Source organism: Physella acuta, unplaced genomic scaffold, assembly GCF_028476545.2.
Source record: "Physella acuta isolate Inbredline_101_S28 unplaced genomic scaffold, ASM2847654v3 ptg000535l, whole genome shotgun sequence".
Classification (NCBI taxonomy): domain Eukaryota; kingdom Metazoa; phylum Mollusca; class Gastropoda; family Physidae; genus Physella; species Physella acuta.
Window position 1 is genome coordinate 277,337 of NW_026732054.1, and position 17,735 is coordinate 295,071.

At 38.9% G+C, this 17,735-nt stretch overlaps 1 protein-coding gene across 3 annotated transcripts; it reads right to left on the reverse strand.

The window, feature by feature from the left end:
- Window positions 1-691: 691 nt before the first annotated feature.
- LOC131945823 (dnaJ homolog subfamily C member 30, mitochondrial) lies at window positions 692-15,303 on the reverse strand. Of its 3 annotated transcripts, none has more exons than XR_009387633.1 (2): window positions 15,209-15,303; window positions 692-764 (listed from the first exon to the last, which is right to left on the reverse strand). XR_009387633.1 is itself a non-coding variant. In XM_059306424.1 (2 exons), the coding sequence occupies exon 2, from the start codon at window positions 6,397-6,399 to the stop codon at window positions 5,719-5,721; it is 681 nt and encodes a 226-aa protein (XP_059162407.1). In that variant the 5' UTR covers window positions 6,400-6,430; window positions 15,209-15,295; the 3' UTR covers window positions 5,271-5,718. The 3 variants fall into 3 exon arrangements, 1 of the variants encoding a protein (XP_059162407.1); XR_009387634.1 differs by lacking the exon at window positions 15,209-15,303 and adding an exon at window positions 4,004-4,352 and having other exon boundaries at window positions 698-764; XM_059306424.1 differs by lacking the exon at window positions 692-764 and adding an exon at window positions 5,271-6,430 and having other exon boundaries at window positions 15,209-15,295.
- Between the last annotated feature and the right edge of the window lie 2,432 nt (window positions 15,304-17,735).

The window sequence follows — 17,735 nt, forward strand, 5'->3', positions numbered from 1 at the left end:
TGATTGGTTCAAGTTTTGCCCCTAAGTCCAACCCTAGGTCACTTCATCCGGCTGGTGTAAAAATAGAAATGTGCGTACCATGCAACGTTAAAAAATTTCTAAAAATAATTCTTGAGAAAGGAAACGGAAGTACTTGACACGGAAGTGTTCATAAATGAACAGTTTACGTGCAGGCGCCGTGGTTTCGCGTGAGACATGCTAATTAAAGTTTCTATGAGCCAAAAACCGACGAAGTGTTCGCTCCTACGTAATTTTTGGTGTGTGTCCGAAAAGTGTAAACTCCTCTAGATCTAGATTTCTAGATCTTCTAGATCTAGATCTAACTAAATCTAGATTTCTAGATCTAGTCTAGTAGTTACATAGGGCCTACATGGTTATACAAATATTTAGATCTAATGGGCCTTTCGAATAATTTGATGCATATTCTGGGTCCATTCTGACCATCTTTTCTTGGAGTAAAAGTGACAAACAGGGCCTACTAAAAGTGAAAAAGGCAAAAGGCAGTCGTCAGTCTGTGCCACGTCGACGTTGAGACTAAAAAATTCTGAACGTCACAATTATTTCCTGAATAAAATATTACAAGAAATAGTCACCTAAAACTCGTTGGTTGTTTTCAACTGTTTGGTACTTCAAATTATAACGATAAACCTAAGATCTAGATCTACAATGTTAATACGTATACTGGTAAATACCTTTTGATCTTTTAGTTCTGTTTCGACAGCTGCTTACGTCTTACTTTCAGCGATAGAGACCGTTTCCTGTTCCTGAAAAATTAGGTCAAGAAAAAACAATACCGGTATTCGAATATCTGCCCATTGTCGATACCAAGTGCAAAGGGAGCTAAGAAAATAAAGACTAGATCTACTAGACTACAAAAAATGTTTAAAATCTTGATTTCGGTAATCGCTTACGAATAGCCATGCTTAAGGCCTGGATTAAAGCCTATGGCCTATGGATGACATGAGGCCAAAATAAGTCACGAGCCTCCTTCCCTGCTTTAAAGCAATATCCATTATCCTATTTCACTTTTGCATCCGAATCCCTTGTGGTGTATGTTACAGAGCCATTTCAGACTTTGGCCAGCCTACCATGCCCGCCAGTCCGCAGAGTGGCCGGCCAAGGACCGAAATTGAGTAAAGTTTCGGACTTTGGCCGGTCAATGGGAGGCGATATTGGCCAATGCGCGCATTGGCCGGCCTATGCCCACTTTGGCCGACTTCGGGCTTTGACCGTAACATATATATCACAACGATTGCTTGACCAGAATTTCTTCGACGCATTTCTTCCAGGTGGAGGCCCCCTCCCCCCAACATTAATGGAATTTATATAGAAGATATATACTTATATATACTTGTATATATACAAGTGTCCCCCCTCCCAGGAAAATTGAACCCCCCCCCCCCCACGAAAATATCAAGTGCATCCTCCGGGAGAAAAAAGTCTGAAAGAAACACTGTGTCTGACTCAAATCGCCCCTGGCCCCCATGTGAGAAATAGACATGATTTTTAATCAGTTTTTACATTCTTAAACTTTTTAAATTAGAATATAATCTCGTAGAGAAAAAGTAATTGCGCACCAAGTGTACGGCAAACAATATGTGTATAATAGAGCGGAATACTAGTACTTTTATAAACTTATATGCGTTTTTTCGTTGTTGAGAAATCGGAAATAGCGTAAAGTACTATTTCCAGTCAACGGAAATTTTTCAAAATTTGATAGAAGGCATTAGATCTTTTACTTATATGTGAAATTTCTTTTGTCTATGTGAAACAGTACTCAAGTTATATGCTTTTGAAAAACCAAAAGTAGAATAAGTAACGGAACTCAAATTATCGTGTTCACAGACATACACACACACATACACACATCGATTTTTTGCGCGATTACAATAGTTCCTCCATATTTTGTATACGAGAAAGTAGAAAAGACTATACACTGAAGAAACGATGGATGACAATAACCTTTGACTATATTGAATAGGGCGCGTCTGCCGGCGCCCAGGACTATCCTTTTGGCGCCCTACCCCCCTTAGGTCAGCGCACGGGGCACCCCCCCCCCACCCCACCCCTAGCTACGCCTTTGGTAGGCCTTCAACAACATGGTCTGATAGAAGTTTAGACAAGATTTTGTTTCTGACAATTTGACGCCAGACAGAGGTAACATGATAGCTATTTCATGGGCTGAATACGATTGGGGAAGGGGGGGGGGGGGGGGCGAGATATCGTCACGTAAAATGCCTGCCTGTTTGATCTTGTCACGGTCCGCTAACAACGTGCACAGCGCAGGACCTAATCGAAATATCTTGGGTATTCTTAAATGCTTGAGATATAGCTATAAAGGAAAGTCAGCTTTGTGTGACGATGATACAAAGTTCGATTACAAACACCATTTTCTTTGGAATGGCAGTTTAGGTTGACACAATGAAAATAAAAACTTAAGACGACCGACTCGATAAAAACAGAGTTTCTTCCAGGCATCTGTTCGGGGGGGGGGGGGGGGGGGACGAAGAAAGTCTACCGACCACACACCCCCGCCCCCCGAACGAAATAGAATTTATATAGAAAATATATACTTTTAACAGTGTCCCCCCCCCCTCCCGAAAAAATTCTACCCCCCCCCCCCCCAACGAAATGAAATTTATATAATTTAAACAGAAAATATATACTTTTAACAGTGTCCGCCCCCCCCCCCCCCCCCCGAAGAAAGTCTACCCCCCCCCCCCGGAGAAAAAAGTCTGGAAGAAACACTGGATAAAAATAATACGTTAATTTGAGGCGGGGCCTAACAGAATTCAACTGGTTGCACGCCGATGGACATATCAAAACCATTCAAGCGCTCTGTTAAAATGTTCTACAGTCAATAATACACGCGAACATTATAAAATTAGTTCCCTGCCCCCATTCAAGAATAGGCATGAACATTCGATCCTTACAATTTAACAAGCCAAAGTGGCAGATAGCTGCCTCAACAATATCGTTTACCGTCTACTTTTTAACCATTCGATTTTCTTGAACTTGGTAGTAGGAAAAATGCCTGAGGGAATGGACGGACCATAATGGAAGATGGATTATTTATATTGTAGCTTGTTAATGGGCTAATCAGTTTTCTGTTGGGTGCTAGGTTACAAGAAAGTTTGATAAGGTTAAGCCAGTGTAAGCGTACATTCTGATTTGTTGTGTAGACTTCTTTTATGGCAGAAAGTAGGTTATGACCTGGTGACGTTGATCCGTGGCCAAAAATAGAAAGCGTCCATAACATAGTTCCTGGCGTAGCTCACGGTAGTGGCAAGACACGGCGCTGACAGGGGAATGGTGTGGGGCAGAGGCATAGTGAGGGCGGGGCGAGGGTGCGGACCGCACCGGGTTACATCATTGGGGGGGGGGGGGTGATACCAAGGCAATAAATTGAAAAATGTGCAGAAGAAAAATTACTTTTTGCCAGATCCATTAGTGATTAATTAGTTAAGTAGTCTTTTAAGTACAAATCGACAATTATTACAAGAGGGTGGGGGGTGAAACCATGAGGTAATCATTCTAATTATAGAGAAAACAATGCAACATCCGACTGTATTATTAACAGACTATAGTCTAGAAAAACAGTTATTAAGTCTGCAGTGATTAAAGCATATAAACAGACATGTACACTATGTGGCATATATTTAAATTATAGGCCTATGTAGGCCGACACACACACGCCCCCCCCCACATATATATATATATATGTATATATATATATATATATATATATATATATATATATATATATATATATATATATATATATATATATATATATATATATAATACTTTGTTTCTTGGGGGGGGGGTGACACCACAATCTAGCGACGCCACTGATGTGGGGTGTGTATGTGTGTGTGTGGGGACTATTATTTAAAATGAAATAAGAAACTACTGCCATTATCAAACTCAAATAAACATTATTTTTATCCGAACATAACACTTGGATGTACCCTACAATTCGTTCGAAATGTGAATTAGTTACCTTAAAATAGTTTGACCATTTCTAGTACAGACATAAGGACATCAGTTTTAATTGTTTTATCCACTGAAATAATCCAATGCCTTATAAATAACTGGAAAAAAAAACCGCGATAAAAAAAAACATGTTGGCCTTCAACACGACCGGGCCTGTCCGCCATTGTTAACCACCCACAAGCCTGTGAATCACGTTCTGGGGTCAACATAGGGAATGTAAATTCTTTTGATATTCAAGATGAACCAAACGGAAAAAGTCCGATATGAAAGGGAGAAAAAAAAATCTCATACGGTGAATCCACAAACGGACGTAAAGCAAATAAAGCAAATGAAATAAACACGAAATCAATAAATCAAACATGATCAAAGTAAATATCGAATTTTGGTCTGATTACGGGTTGGTGAGGGTTGTTCTTCAACTGTTTTTTTTTTAGATGAGAAGGGAATTCGGTGGTGACACATGGTTAGCACCCCCCTCCCTTCCGGTACCACGCTTCCAAGGTACATGTTGTAGTTTTGAGTTTGTCAACTATATGTTATTCTGTCTCCAATCATAGGAAACCGTTGTTGTTGTTTTTTAAATCACTCCTCGGTCACATTCAGTAGTTGTTGATATTGAATCCTTATCAGCCTACCCATCAATCATCTGTTTATCGCAAGTCTCGATGTGATTTATTGCTGGTCGAGTTTGGATAACAGACAAGGTTTAAGGGGGCAGTATCACCCAGACATTTGAAAATTGACGAAAAAATGTGCCAAAAAAAAACTATTAAACATACACACATAATTTTTTTTTACCATAATAGTAATTATCAAGGAGCTATAAAACAGCACATGAAAGAAGTCAACGTATGATGCTAACATTTTTTTATAAATAATTTTACCAAAATATGTTTAGTAAATAATTTTTGGCTTCATTTTTACCAACATTTAGGCCCTTCCTGCTGAAAATTCCCTAGGAGATGCATAGCATAGTTGATTATCGTTGGAACTAGAAGATATCTATTATGACAAATTTTAAACTTTTCAGAATTTTTCAAAGTCAGACCAAAAAATTGGGACTTTGAAACTTTCTAAATATATATATATATATATATATATATATATATATATATATATATATATATATATATATATATATATATATATATATATATATATATATATATATATATATATTGTTCAACAAACTTTTATTGAATCAAACAAAAGCCCAAAATTATTCCTATTCACACATTCTTTTAATAAAATTTCTATACATACAAGTATACGTTCTTATACTTTTTTCATCTATATCAAATCTAAAAAAAAGCTTATCAAATGACACATCTTTGTTGCATATTTTAGGACATAATTATCTGCATTTAAATAGATCTAAGTCCAAGAGAAGACAAGCAGGATTCCCCACAAGATAAGTTGGGGTAGTTCAGCAACAGGCAGTGGTTCACGGTTGTCAGACTTGTGTCTGGATTCATTAGTTCAAGGTGGACAGTTGGTTAACAGTCTTACTGTCTTATGGATAGCAGATGGCCTATAAAGCCATTTGTTGAATATGTTACAAGTCATTTCAGGCAATCGACTCTTAATTAATGAGGTTTTGATAGCTAACTAAAATCAGTTCAAGTTTAGTCCTGATATCTATCAGCTTGTCATAAAGATCTACTTTAGTGTCTATTACTATCTGGTGTACATAAGAGGAGATTAAATATAGATTTTATAATATTAAAGATCAGAGCGGTCATTTTTTTTACTACTCACATGAACAATGTCTTTAGCATCCTTATACTTATACCAGATTACAAAAGAACAAAGTGACAATGCGCACAGAATAATCAGTGATCTAGGAAAGTTATTTTGTTCCTGCTCAGCTTTTAGTTTTAACTTCATCTCCATGTAATTCTGGTATGATTTAAACTCTGCAGCTTTTCTTTCACGGTTTTCGTTGTAATGTTGCCGATAAAATTCATCAAAGTTGTAGATTTTGGTGTGTCCTGTAGGGGGTCTGGGCCTACGTTTTTGCTGCTGAGACGCATTACGAAAAGCTTGTGTGTAATCTTCCTCTGCTTCAGGGGAGCTTCTCTCACTGCTCATGTGACCATGATTATAGACCCCTCTATCATACATGCGTCTCTTTCTTATGTTTCCAAGGACCTCATATGCCTCATTTATTTCAATGAAGTGAGAGTGGTCCTGAACACACTGTGTAGTGTCAGGATGGTACTTTTTACACTTCTCATAATACGCTGCCTTAATCTGATTTTGTGTGGCAGATGGTTTGAGGCCAAGAATGTCGTAGTAGTGAAAGGCTGATTTGGATGCAGTAGATGAGAGCCTATAAATGTTACTGACAACACCTTTTGGTCCTAGTAGTTGCAGCTGTAGGACCTGATTCATTTTGTTCATAGCTTAGTGGGTCATTCTAGTTCTATTACTTCTGTGGATAATATAATTTCATTATGTAACTTAACATTGACCATCCATTACGCTACAGTAAAATTGTTAATCTCTTCATTTCTAATAATATTTTTTTAACCTTTCGTTTTTTTTTTCATTTTTTGATGATGTTCTAAAAACAATATCTATCATTAGAATGCTATTATTTTAGTTCCAACGATGACTTATGGTTTTGGAAAATTGTTTACAAAAAATTCAAAATGTAATAAAATATTGACAAAATATTTTTTTTGAAAATTTGTTGCTATACCCTAGTTCATATACTGTATTATAGCACAAGAGACGTTACTACTACTGTAAATGTAAAAATTTGACATGTGTATGTCGAATAGTTTTTTTGTGTGAATATTTTTGTTTCTCTCCCTTAGTCTGGGTGATACTGCCCCCTTAATAGAAAACAATTGCAGGACACGAAGCTCTTCTAAATAATCAAGGTCATGGTGCATCAAACTTATCATGATACTGATCTCACGACCCAGTGTCATAAGTTGACCCCAGTTACCGTGCCATAAGTTGACCCCAGTTACCGTGCCATAAGTTGACCCCAGTTACCGTGCTATAAGTTGACCCCAGTTACCGTGCCATAAGTTGACCCCAGTTACCGTGCTATATGTTGACCCCAGTTACCATGTCATAAGTTGACCCCAGTTACCGTGTCATTTGACCCCAGTTACCATGTTATAAGTTGACCCCAGTTACCGTGCCATAAGTTGACCCCAGTTACCGTGTCAAAAGTTGACCCCAGTTACCGTGTCATATAGACCCCAGTTACAGTGTCATAAGTTGACCCCAGTTACCATGCCATAAGTTGACCCCAGTTACCGTGTCAAAAGTTGACCCCAGTTACCGTGTCATATAGACCCCAGTTACAGTGTCATAAGTTGACCCCAGTTACCATGTCATAAGTTGACCCCAGTTACCGTGTCATATAGACCCCAGTTACCGTGCTATAAGTTGACCCCAGTTACCGTGCCATAAGTTGACCCCAGTTACCGTGCTATAAGTTGACCCCAGTTACCGTGCCATAAGTTGACCCCAGTTACCGTGCTATAAGTTGACCCCAGTTACCGTGCCATAAGTTGACCCCAGTTACCGTGCCATAAGTTGACCCCAGTTACCGTACCATAAGTTGACCCCAGTTACCGTGCCATAAGTTGACCCCAGTTACCGTGCCATAAGTTGACCCCAGTTACCGTGCCATAAGTTGACCCCAGTTACCGTGCCATAAGTTGACCCCAGTTACCGTATCATAAGTTGACCCCAGTTACCGTGTCATATAGACCCCAGTTACAGTGTCATAAGTTGACCCCAGTTACCATGTCATGTTGACCCCAGTTACCGTGTCATAAGTTGACCCCAGTTACCGTGCCATAAGGTGACCCCAGTTACCGTGCCATAAGGTGACCCCAGTTACCGTGTCATATAGACCCCAGTTACCGTGCCATAAGTTGACCCCAGTTACCGTGCCATAAGTTGACCCCAGTTACCGTGCCATAAGTTGACCCCAGTTACCGTGCTATAAGTTGACCCCAGTTACCGTGCCATAAGTTGACCCAAGTTACCGTGCTATAAGTTGACCCCAGTTACCGTGCCATAAGTTGACCCCAGTTACCGTGCCATAAGTTGACCCCAGTTACCGTGCCATAAGTTGACCCCAGTTACCGTGCCATAAGTTGACCCCAGTTACCATGTCATATAGACCCCAGTTACAGTGTCATAAGTTGACCCCAGTTACCATGTCATGTTGACCCCAGTTACCGTGTCATATAGACCCCAGTTACCGTGCCATAAGTTGACCCCAGTTACCGTGCCATAAGTTGACCCCAGTTACCGTGCCATAAGGTGACCCCAGTTACCGTGCTATAAGTTGACCCCAGTTACCGTGCCATAAGGTGACCCCAGTTACCGTGCCATAAGGTGACCCCAGTTACCGTGTCATATAGACCCCAGTTACCGTGCCATAAGTTGACCCCAGTTACCGTGCCATAAGTTGACCCCAGTTACCGTGTCAAAAGTTGACCCCAGTTACCGTGCTATAAGTTGACCCCTGTTACCGTGCCATAAGGTGACCCCAGTTACCGTGCCATAAGTTGACCCCAGTTACCGTGCCATAAGTTGACCCCAGTTACCGTGCCATAAGTTGACCCCAGTTACCGTATCATAAGTTGACCCCAGTTACCGTGCCATAAGGTGACCCCAGTTACCGTGCCATAAGGTGACCCCAGTTACCGTGCCATAAGTTGACCCCAGTTACCGTACCATAAGTTGACCCCAGTTACCGTGCTATAAGTTGACCCCAGTTACCGTATCCCACATATTCCGGTGTCGGAGATATCAAACAACCAATCAAAATATTTTTACAAAACGACGGTCAATAGCATTGTTTTTGTGTTGCATCGTTACAGCGATAGCTAAATCAATATTTCAAACGATATATCATAAAACACGCTATTTAGAAAACTAAACATTAAACATTAAACATTACTGAAACTGGTGCATGCGGGGCTATCAAAATAATACCGTTTCCATGATGACTTTAGCAGAATATGATATTTTTTCATATTTTTACACATCGTATTTAACATATTTTACAATTTAAGGATGACCATACAACTCTCACAACAGTGAGCGGAAAAAGTCACTCTTTTTTATAAAAAAAAAGTCATAGATTTTGCTTGGAAAAAGCAACAGAAAAAAGTCACAATAGAAAAAAGTGATCGGTAAAAAAGTCACAAAAATAAAGTCACAGAAAAAAGTCACAAGTTTGGTCATTTTTCCTGCGACTTTTGTTTTCAACGCAATAGTGTTACAAAGGCCGATTTTAGATTAATGGTGTTGTATTTAAGTCTACAGCAGCAGATGGCGGCAACCTAACCATCGGTTTTTTTGGAGAGGGGGGGGGGGGGCAGACTTGTTTCAGCTGAAGCGAGAAAATTACTGAAATTTATGTTTAATTAATGGATATTTAATATTCATGTCATTTACATACGCATAAAAGAATAATAAAAGGCAACACATAATGTAAAAAGCCTTCACATCCGTAGATGTTCGATATTGACTTACAGACGACAAATATTGATACAAAAACTAAGATTATTGAAACGAATTATAATAATACTAGTTGAACGAAATGTACACAATTTTTAGTGTCATGTGTACGACAAATGAAGATGGAAGAAACGTAGGCACATCTAATAATGCCTGGGATACCTGTACACACATATTTGGATATTTTATAAAAGGTAGGCAAACAAAGAAGCCCGTAGACAACTGTATAACAAGAGAAAAGGGACTCTAGCCTTCGTCACTCAAGCGTTGAATTAGGAATACAGGTATCATAGGACTATAATATCACACCAAGGGGACTAATGTCTCAGCCCTAATACAACACCAAGAGGACAAATGTCCCAGCCCTAGTACCACACTAAGAGGACAAACGTCCAAGCCCTAATACCACACTAAGAGGACAAATGTCCCAGCCCTAATACAACACCACGAGGACACACGTCCCAGCCCTAGTACAACATTAAGAGGACAAACGTCCCAGCCCTAGTACCACACTAAGAGGACAGACGACCCAGCCCTAGTACCAAACTAAGAGGACAAATGTCCCAGCAATAGTACCACACAAAGAGGACAAACGTCCCAGTCCTAGTACCACACTAAGAGGACAAACGTCCCAGCCCTAGTACCACACAAGAGGACAAACGTCCCAGCCCTAGTACCACACTAAGAGTAGAATTATCTTCGACCTGGTCTCACACTAAGTTGCCAACTGACAAATCATGGTCTAGAGGTGATAAGGGTCAAAACTCCAATATAAAATAAGATGTCAGTTTCTCGGCCATTCACAAAAATAATTGACTTTTAAAAAAGGGGACACATTTCTACATTGCGATGTGCGCCGTGTACTGGATCAATATACTTCTTCCCTGTGGGCAATTACATTTAAACAGAGAAGAAAGAATTTGTTTTTTATCTTTGATTTTTCTTGTCACGAGACAAAAATAAACCGGGAGTGATCTCCCCTAAACTTTCTCAAATATTCTAATATAACACTACGGGGATGGCAACTCGGGATATAGACTTCTAGACATGATTTTTAATCCATTTTAAATACTCAAATTTTTAAAAATAGAATATAATCTCGTAGAAAAAAGAAATGCACACCAAGTGAACGCTAAATAAAGATGTGTATAATAGTGCGCAATATTATTAGTACTTCATAAATTTACATGCCTTTTTGAGAAATCGGAAGTAGCGTAAATAAGTACTTCCGATAAACGGAAATTACTCAAAATTTGACAGAAGGTAGAGAATTAGATCTTCTACTTACATATCAAATTTCATTTATCTATCTGAAATAGAACTCAAGTTATAGGCTTTTGAAAAATTCAAAGTAGAAAAAGTACCACTTCCGGTTGTCGGAAATCGCTCAAAAGTTGATACGGATCTACGATTTTGATAAAATACTTATATATGAAATTTCATCAACCTAGCTGTAACGGTACTCAAGTTATCGTGTTTACACACGGACACACACACACACAGACACACACACACACAGACACACAGACATACGGACAAGATTGCAAAATTATGTTTTTCCGTATCAGTGAGATGCAAAACGTCGAGATTTGCAAAAATCTCGATTTTTTTTTTTGCACGATTACAAGACTTTCTCTATACTTCGTATATACGAGAAAGTAATAAACACAAACTACTTGATTTACAGATTTGTGTCGCTCCTCATGATCTGACACCAACATTTTATAAGTGGTAACCAAGGTGATCATGCTTAGTTTACAGTAGTAACAAGGTGGCGTGGTAGCATAAATATAAAAGTTAAAAAAAACCTCGTTATTACTTACAACTGGACCTAGTACAACCTTAAGGGTTAGTTCTCTATTGATTACAATCATTCTTCACGGTCAAAACTCACAAGGCAATCTCAGTGATTCTCAAACCTATCAGTGGCGTAGCGAGCAGTGTTTCTTACAGACTTTTTTCTCCGGGGGGGCACTTGAAATCTTCGGGGGGGGGGGCGGTAAACTTTCTTCGGGGGGGCGGACACTGTTAAAACTATATATTTTCTATATAAATTATATAAATTTCATTTCCTTCGGGGGGGCGGTAAAAATTTTTCGGGGGGGCTTCGTCCTCCCCCGAAGAGATGCCTGGAAGAAACTCTGGTAGCGAGGTCGGGTGTCACCCGGTGCGGCACTTAATGGTGTCACCCCCCCCCCCCAGAGGCGTAGCGACCCTTCCCGGGGACAAACTTCCAAATTCTCGATTTGCACCCCCCCCCCTCAAACTTTCGATTTGCACCCCCCTCAAGTTTTTCTCTATATATTTTGCCATCTTTTGCCCCCCCTCCCCCCTCGCTACGCCCCTGAAACCTATACCAAATTTATTAGTTCCTTGATTTAAAAAAAAAAGTTTATTTCATACCTAAAATGATTTTAAAAAAAACTATTCATCCAACATACAAAAATCTAACTGTAAAATAAATACGGATGTAATGGTAACTGAAACACGAAGGGGTTCAGCCTTGACCTTTGTGAGAACCCCTCACCTGAACACTCCCTAGTCCTAGCTTGCCTTTCATACACGCAGCACTAATGGTGCCACTATAGTCTGTCATTGAGGCAACTTTTTCGCGCCGTGGTGAATGGTTGGCATTGAACCGTTTCAGAAATTTCACAGAAAGAGATTCGATACGCTCGTTCTTGGAAACCAGAGCTGTTGCAGGTTTTTTTTTAGGCTTGTCATTAATCGCATTAGGCAACACAGGGAAGTTATAGTTAGGTTACATTAGGTAAGTCTCCTTTTGGGGTTGTTTTTTTAATACATTTATTTTTCCATTAGGGTGGTAAATTAATTAACAAAATTATACATTTAAGCTAATTAGGCCTACATATAAATATAAAAAAAAGTTTAAAATGAAAAATTTATTTTTAAAGGTCAGGAAAAATAATCATAATCTCTTAATTAAATTAATTTAAAAGATTAAATCGTCATTTAAAAAAAATAATTAAATATATAAGCCCCCATATTTTTTAAAATATAAAATATAAAAGCCCCATATATATATATATATATATATATATATATATATATATATATATATATATATATATATATATATATATATATATATATATATATATATATATATATAGGTCTTACACACATAGGCCTATAAATATATGCATATACGCATAGACAGAGACATATTAGTTATTTGGCATTACGTGTGTAAAATGAGTAATATATTGGTATATAATCAGGTTTATAAATAGAAATACTTATTATATTTCTCCAACTTAAAATTTTGTTTAAATTATTACAGTGTCATCGCTAGGTCGGTTGTCAAACGGTGTGGCAACCGAGGTTATCACCCAATGTCACTCCAACAATTTACATTTCAGTTTCCACTACGACTTTATAATTTTTACCGGATAAAACATTTTTGCCCAGTAAAGTTTACGACTGCTTGAACGTGGTGTCGGTCCTAAATTGGTGGCACCCATGGCGGACCACAGCCCCCCACCCCAGTTCACTCCCTTAGACGCTATTGTATTTTTGTGCAATTGGTTTCATTCCTACGTGTCAAACTATTTCTCTACTCATAGATTTAGATCCAATGAAAAAACTTTTGATTTATGAATTTATGTTGGTAAAGAAGCACCCAAGCTCTCCATTTAGGAAATGGTGGGATGGAGGGGGGGGGGGGGGTGAACTTACTACCAGTCACTGGCCATAAACTGAATTCAACCGCTTTAGAGTCATGTAGATATCAGTACAACCATTCTGTTTAGCCAAGCATGTGTCTATATTCGACTCTGTTGACGTCTAGTATATTCACACCGAGATGAGCAGCTAATTTTATTTTTCTAACATTGTGGGTGGCTCTAGAGTCGGCTCTCTGCCTTCCACGCGCCCCCCCCCCCCTCCCTTCATATATACACGACTTGGATACATGTGGACTCAGCTAGGCTTCGTTATGTTGTCCAGAGGCGTAACTAGGGCTGGGCGGGGGTGCGGAACGCACCGGGTAACACCATATAGGGGGGGTGACACCGAGGCAAAAAATTGCAAAATGTACAGTAGAAAAATGCCTTTTTGCCAGTTCCATTAATGATTAATTAAAGTTAAGTAGTCGTTTAAGTACAAATTGACTATTACAAGAGGCTGGGGGGGGGGGGGGGTGATACCATGACATAACCGTGCTAACTATAGAGAAAGCAATGCTACATCCAACTGTATTACTAAAAGGCTATAGATTTAGATCAACTTCCTTACTATTACGTCTGCAGTGATTGAAGCTTATACACATATAAGAACGCATATGTGGCATATATTTAAATTATAAGCCTATGTAGGCCGACACATACACACACACACACACACACATATATATATCTATATCTATATCTATATATATATATATATATATATATATATATATATATATATATATATATATATATATATATATATATATATATATATATATACTTTATTTCTTGGGGGGGGGGGGGGGGATAACACCACGAAGTGCCGCACCGGGTGACATCTGTCCTAGCGACACCACTGACGTTGTCTCATTTATTTACTTCATTACGACGTTTATGGTTATATTAAAATTCGATTTAAGTCATTTCGACTTATGCTTAAATATTAAATTTAAATCGATCTAGATGTACTCGAAGCGATTTCCGTAAAGATTTCAGTTATATCTTACAGGAAGTAGAAAGAACGCTGGAGTCTAGATCTAGATTTAGAAACTAGAATCTAGATGTAAATAATACTAGATCTAGATCATTTTAACAATTATTTGACGATTCAATAAAAGAACTAATAAACGCAACGACATATCTAAATCAGGTAATCCCTTAGTTTAGCGTCGGTTATTATTCCGGAATCGTATAGCAGTAAAAAACAGTAAAACAATGCCAAAGTCTGTCACACACTTCCGGAATTCACCGGAAGTACTGTAAACCATACTTTATTTGGCGTCATCTTTTATTTTTATACAGAAAATTTAAAATTTGGATAGATTTATTTTTGTAATCATTTTTACATTTTGTAATCATTTTTACTATTTTCGTAATCTAGATTTTTTTAACTTGGCCTAGCAGCTAGATATCTAGCTAGATCTAGATCTAATTAATTATTATAATTAGGCCTAATGGTCGCAAATCCGCTGCAAGCCAAAAACATTAAATTATTACATTTAACATATGACTTCATTATTTATATTTATATTAATATATGTTTTGTTTTTTATTTTTAGATCTACTAATTTAAATCTACTATTATATTTATTCTTGTTTCCTTTTGTCAATTAAACTTAAAAAATTAAAACATTAATTTACTACAATCGACTTTTAATTTATTTATATTTCAATGGTCAAATTAACGATAGTTTACCGTAACTCTAATTACCGAAACTCAACAAACATTACCCGATAATTTCCGACGCTAAACTAAGGGATTACCCTAAATCAATCAATTCTCATTCGCAAAAAATAAAAGACCTTGATCTAGTACAGGGGTCTCCAAACTAATCTAGATCCAGATTCTACGTCCAAGGAAAAATCGTTTGTTAGTGATGGTTGAGGAACTTTGCCCAGAAAAATCAAAGACATGCCTGGAAGAAACTGCCCCCCCCCCCCCCGAACTGTAATTTGATAGTTAATGCGGCCCTCGGACTGAAAAGTTTGGAGACCCTTGATCTAGTAGATCTACCTACCTCTGCTCTCAACCACGCCCCGCTTAGATTTGCGAATGGTAAAAGTTCTGTAGCACCGAAATCTTTTGGTAGCCAGGCAAAGAGGAAATTCTGCGGAGGTGGGTGCGGTTTGGTGCGGTGCGTTGTTATATGCCTTCAACATGTTGGTACACGCTTTGTACAGTGCGTGGCTACATGCTTGATACAGTGTGTGATTACTTGGTTGGTACAGTGCGTGTTTACATGCTGGCTACAGTGCGTGACTACATACTTGGTAGAGTGCGTGATTACATGATTGGTACAGTGCGTGATAATATACTTGATAAAGTGCGGGATTACATGTTGGGAACAGTGCGTGATTACATACTTGGTACAGTGCGTGATTACATACTTGGTACAGTGCGTGATTACATACTTGGTAGAGTGCGTGATAACACGCTTGGTACAGTGCGTGATTACTAGTCTCATATGCAGTGGCGGAACTAGAAAAAACAGGCCCCCCCGCAGAATTTTTTTTTGGGCCCCTATATATATATATATATATATATATATATATATATATATATATATATATATATATATATATATATATATATATATGGAAAACATGGGTCGCTCTAAATTTTAAAAAAAATTCCATCTGGTACACGAATAAATCAGAGGTTTTCCAACACACGAGCTGGCCCCTTTCAGTTTTCCAAGTGAGAAGCACAAACTCTCTAAATCTAGTCCAACACACCAAACTGAGGCTTTCGTCAAAACGTTACCAACCGTGTGCCCTGTTTTCCAGAAGTTGAATTAAATGTTAACAATGTCGGCAGTTCATTTCTTGGATCTTAGGGCTCGGGTTTGTCCACACTACCAACTAGACACGCCAAGGCATGCTGTAAGTCCCTCGGCGACGGGCCCAGGTGTCAGGGGAGTCGCGGGGTTCTTGGAGCTACCGGTTACATTACTGCACGGGTGATGGGTGCAACACATTGTTTCTTCCGGCAGAGCTCCCCCCCCCTCCCCTCCCCCTAAAACAGTCTACCCTGGAAGAAACATTGGTGCGACACCTAATTAGATTTAGTCATCGAGTGTTGTAGCGAGACTTATTCCTAGTGTTGTGGGAACTTTTAATCGACTGTCTGTGGTGGCCAACTTGATCATATGTGATGCGCTCAGGATGACACTGCCGCTTATGCAGGATCTTCGGGCGTTAAATCACATATTTCCGTTAGGGGTCCGCACTCCAATATGGGGTCATCCATAAATGACGTCACGCTTTTTTTGACGATTTTTACCTCCCCCCCCCTCCCCTCCGTCACACGTCGTCACAAAAAGCCAGACCCCCCCCCTAAAATGACGTCACGCCTCAACCTACAACCCCCCTCAAAATTGCAGTTGAATTTTTTTTAAACATTGATATTTTTCCAAAATCTTGTCTAAACTATTACAATTTATTAAAACAGTTATCTAAAACGCGAAATAACGTCTAAAATTCGTTTTCTAACATTGCTTTTTATAATGCAAAATGTGACGTCGCAACATGTGAACCCCCCCCCTCCCCCTCATCACACATCGTCACAAAATTACGGACCCCCCCCCCCCTCCCCCCTACGAGTGTGACGTCATTTATGGATGACCCCTATGTACAAATGTTAGGCCTATGACAGAAACCTTTGCGGGGCTGTACTCAACAGCTTCCCAAGTTTTCATGGCGATTGGGTGAATGTTGCAGTAATGCATAATAGACAGAAAAATGTTTTTCACGTGTACAACTGTATGTGGCCAGGTCACGCGTTGGATAACCTTCTGATTTAGGGGAGGGGGGGGGCTAACAAAAAGCCAGACCCTCACACACCCCCACCTCAATGACGTCATTTATAAATAGTAATTGACTATTAATAATGTTCAATTAATTCTAAACGTTCTAATTAATTTCTAAATAATTATATAAATATATATAAAAAATCTTACCTGCCCTGTTTTGTAAATTAGATGTGCCTAATACTATGAAAGTAAATTAATGTCTGTTGACTAGATCTAGTGCTGTCTAGTGTCTGACAAAATGTGCTGAAGTGGTGAATCGTACGGTTAGGAAGTAGTTCATAAACGATACATTTATCTCCTCGATACTTGTGAGGTTGAGAAAGAGGGATGGGATAGGGTTCGGCTCGGCTCGGGAAAAAACTTGAAAGAGACAACAACATGCCGCAAAGAAAAACCGCGCATCATGAAAGCCCACTTCATGTGTAGCGGCTTTTCGTGCTATGGACTTTGTTGTTTTTTAAAAAGAATTTTGCCGGCGACAGCGTGTGTTTGATTGTAGGGAAATAGAATTCGGCCTTGACGATGGTTAAAAAATACAACTATAAATAACTCTTTTAAATATGTAAAAAATGTGTCGACAATTTTTAACCCCCTTTTTGGTCCCCATCCCCTGCCCCACCCGCCACAGTACACTTTGGAGGATCGGTCAAACAGTTACGTGTCCTCTATTTAGCTATTAAAAGGGGGGGGGGGGAACGAGTCAAAGAAGTCATTCAAATTTGAAGAGTTACCT

Excerpts from the sequence above, each read along its gene's own strand:
- LOC131945823 (XM_059306424.1), bottom strand. The coding sequence starts at position 6,399 with ATGAACAAAATGAATCAGGTCCTACAGCTGCAACTACTAGGACCAAAA.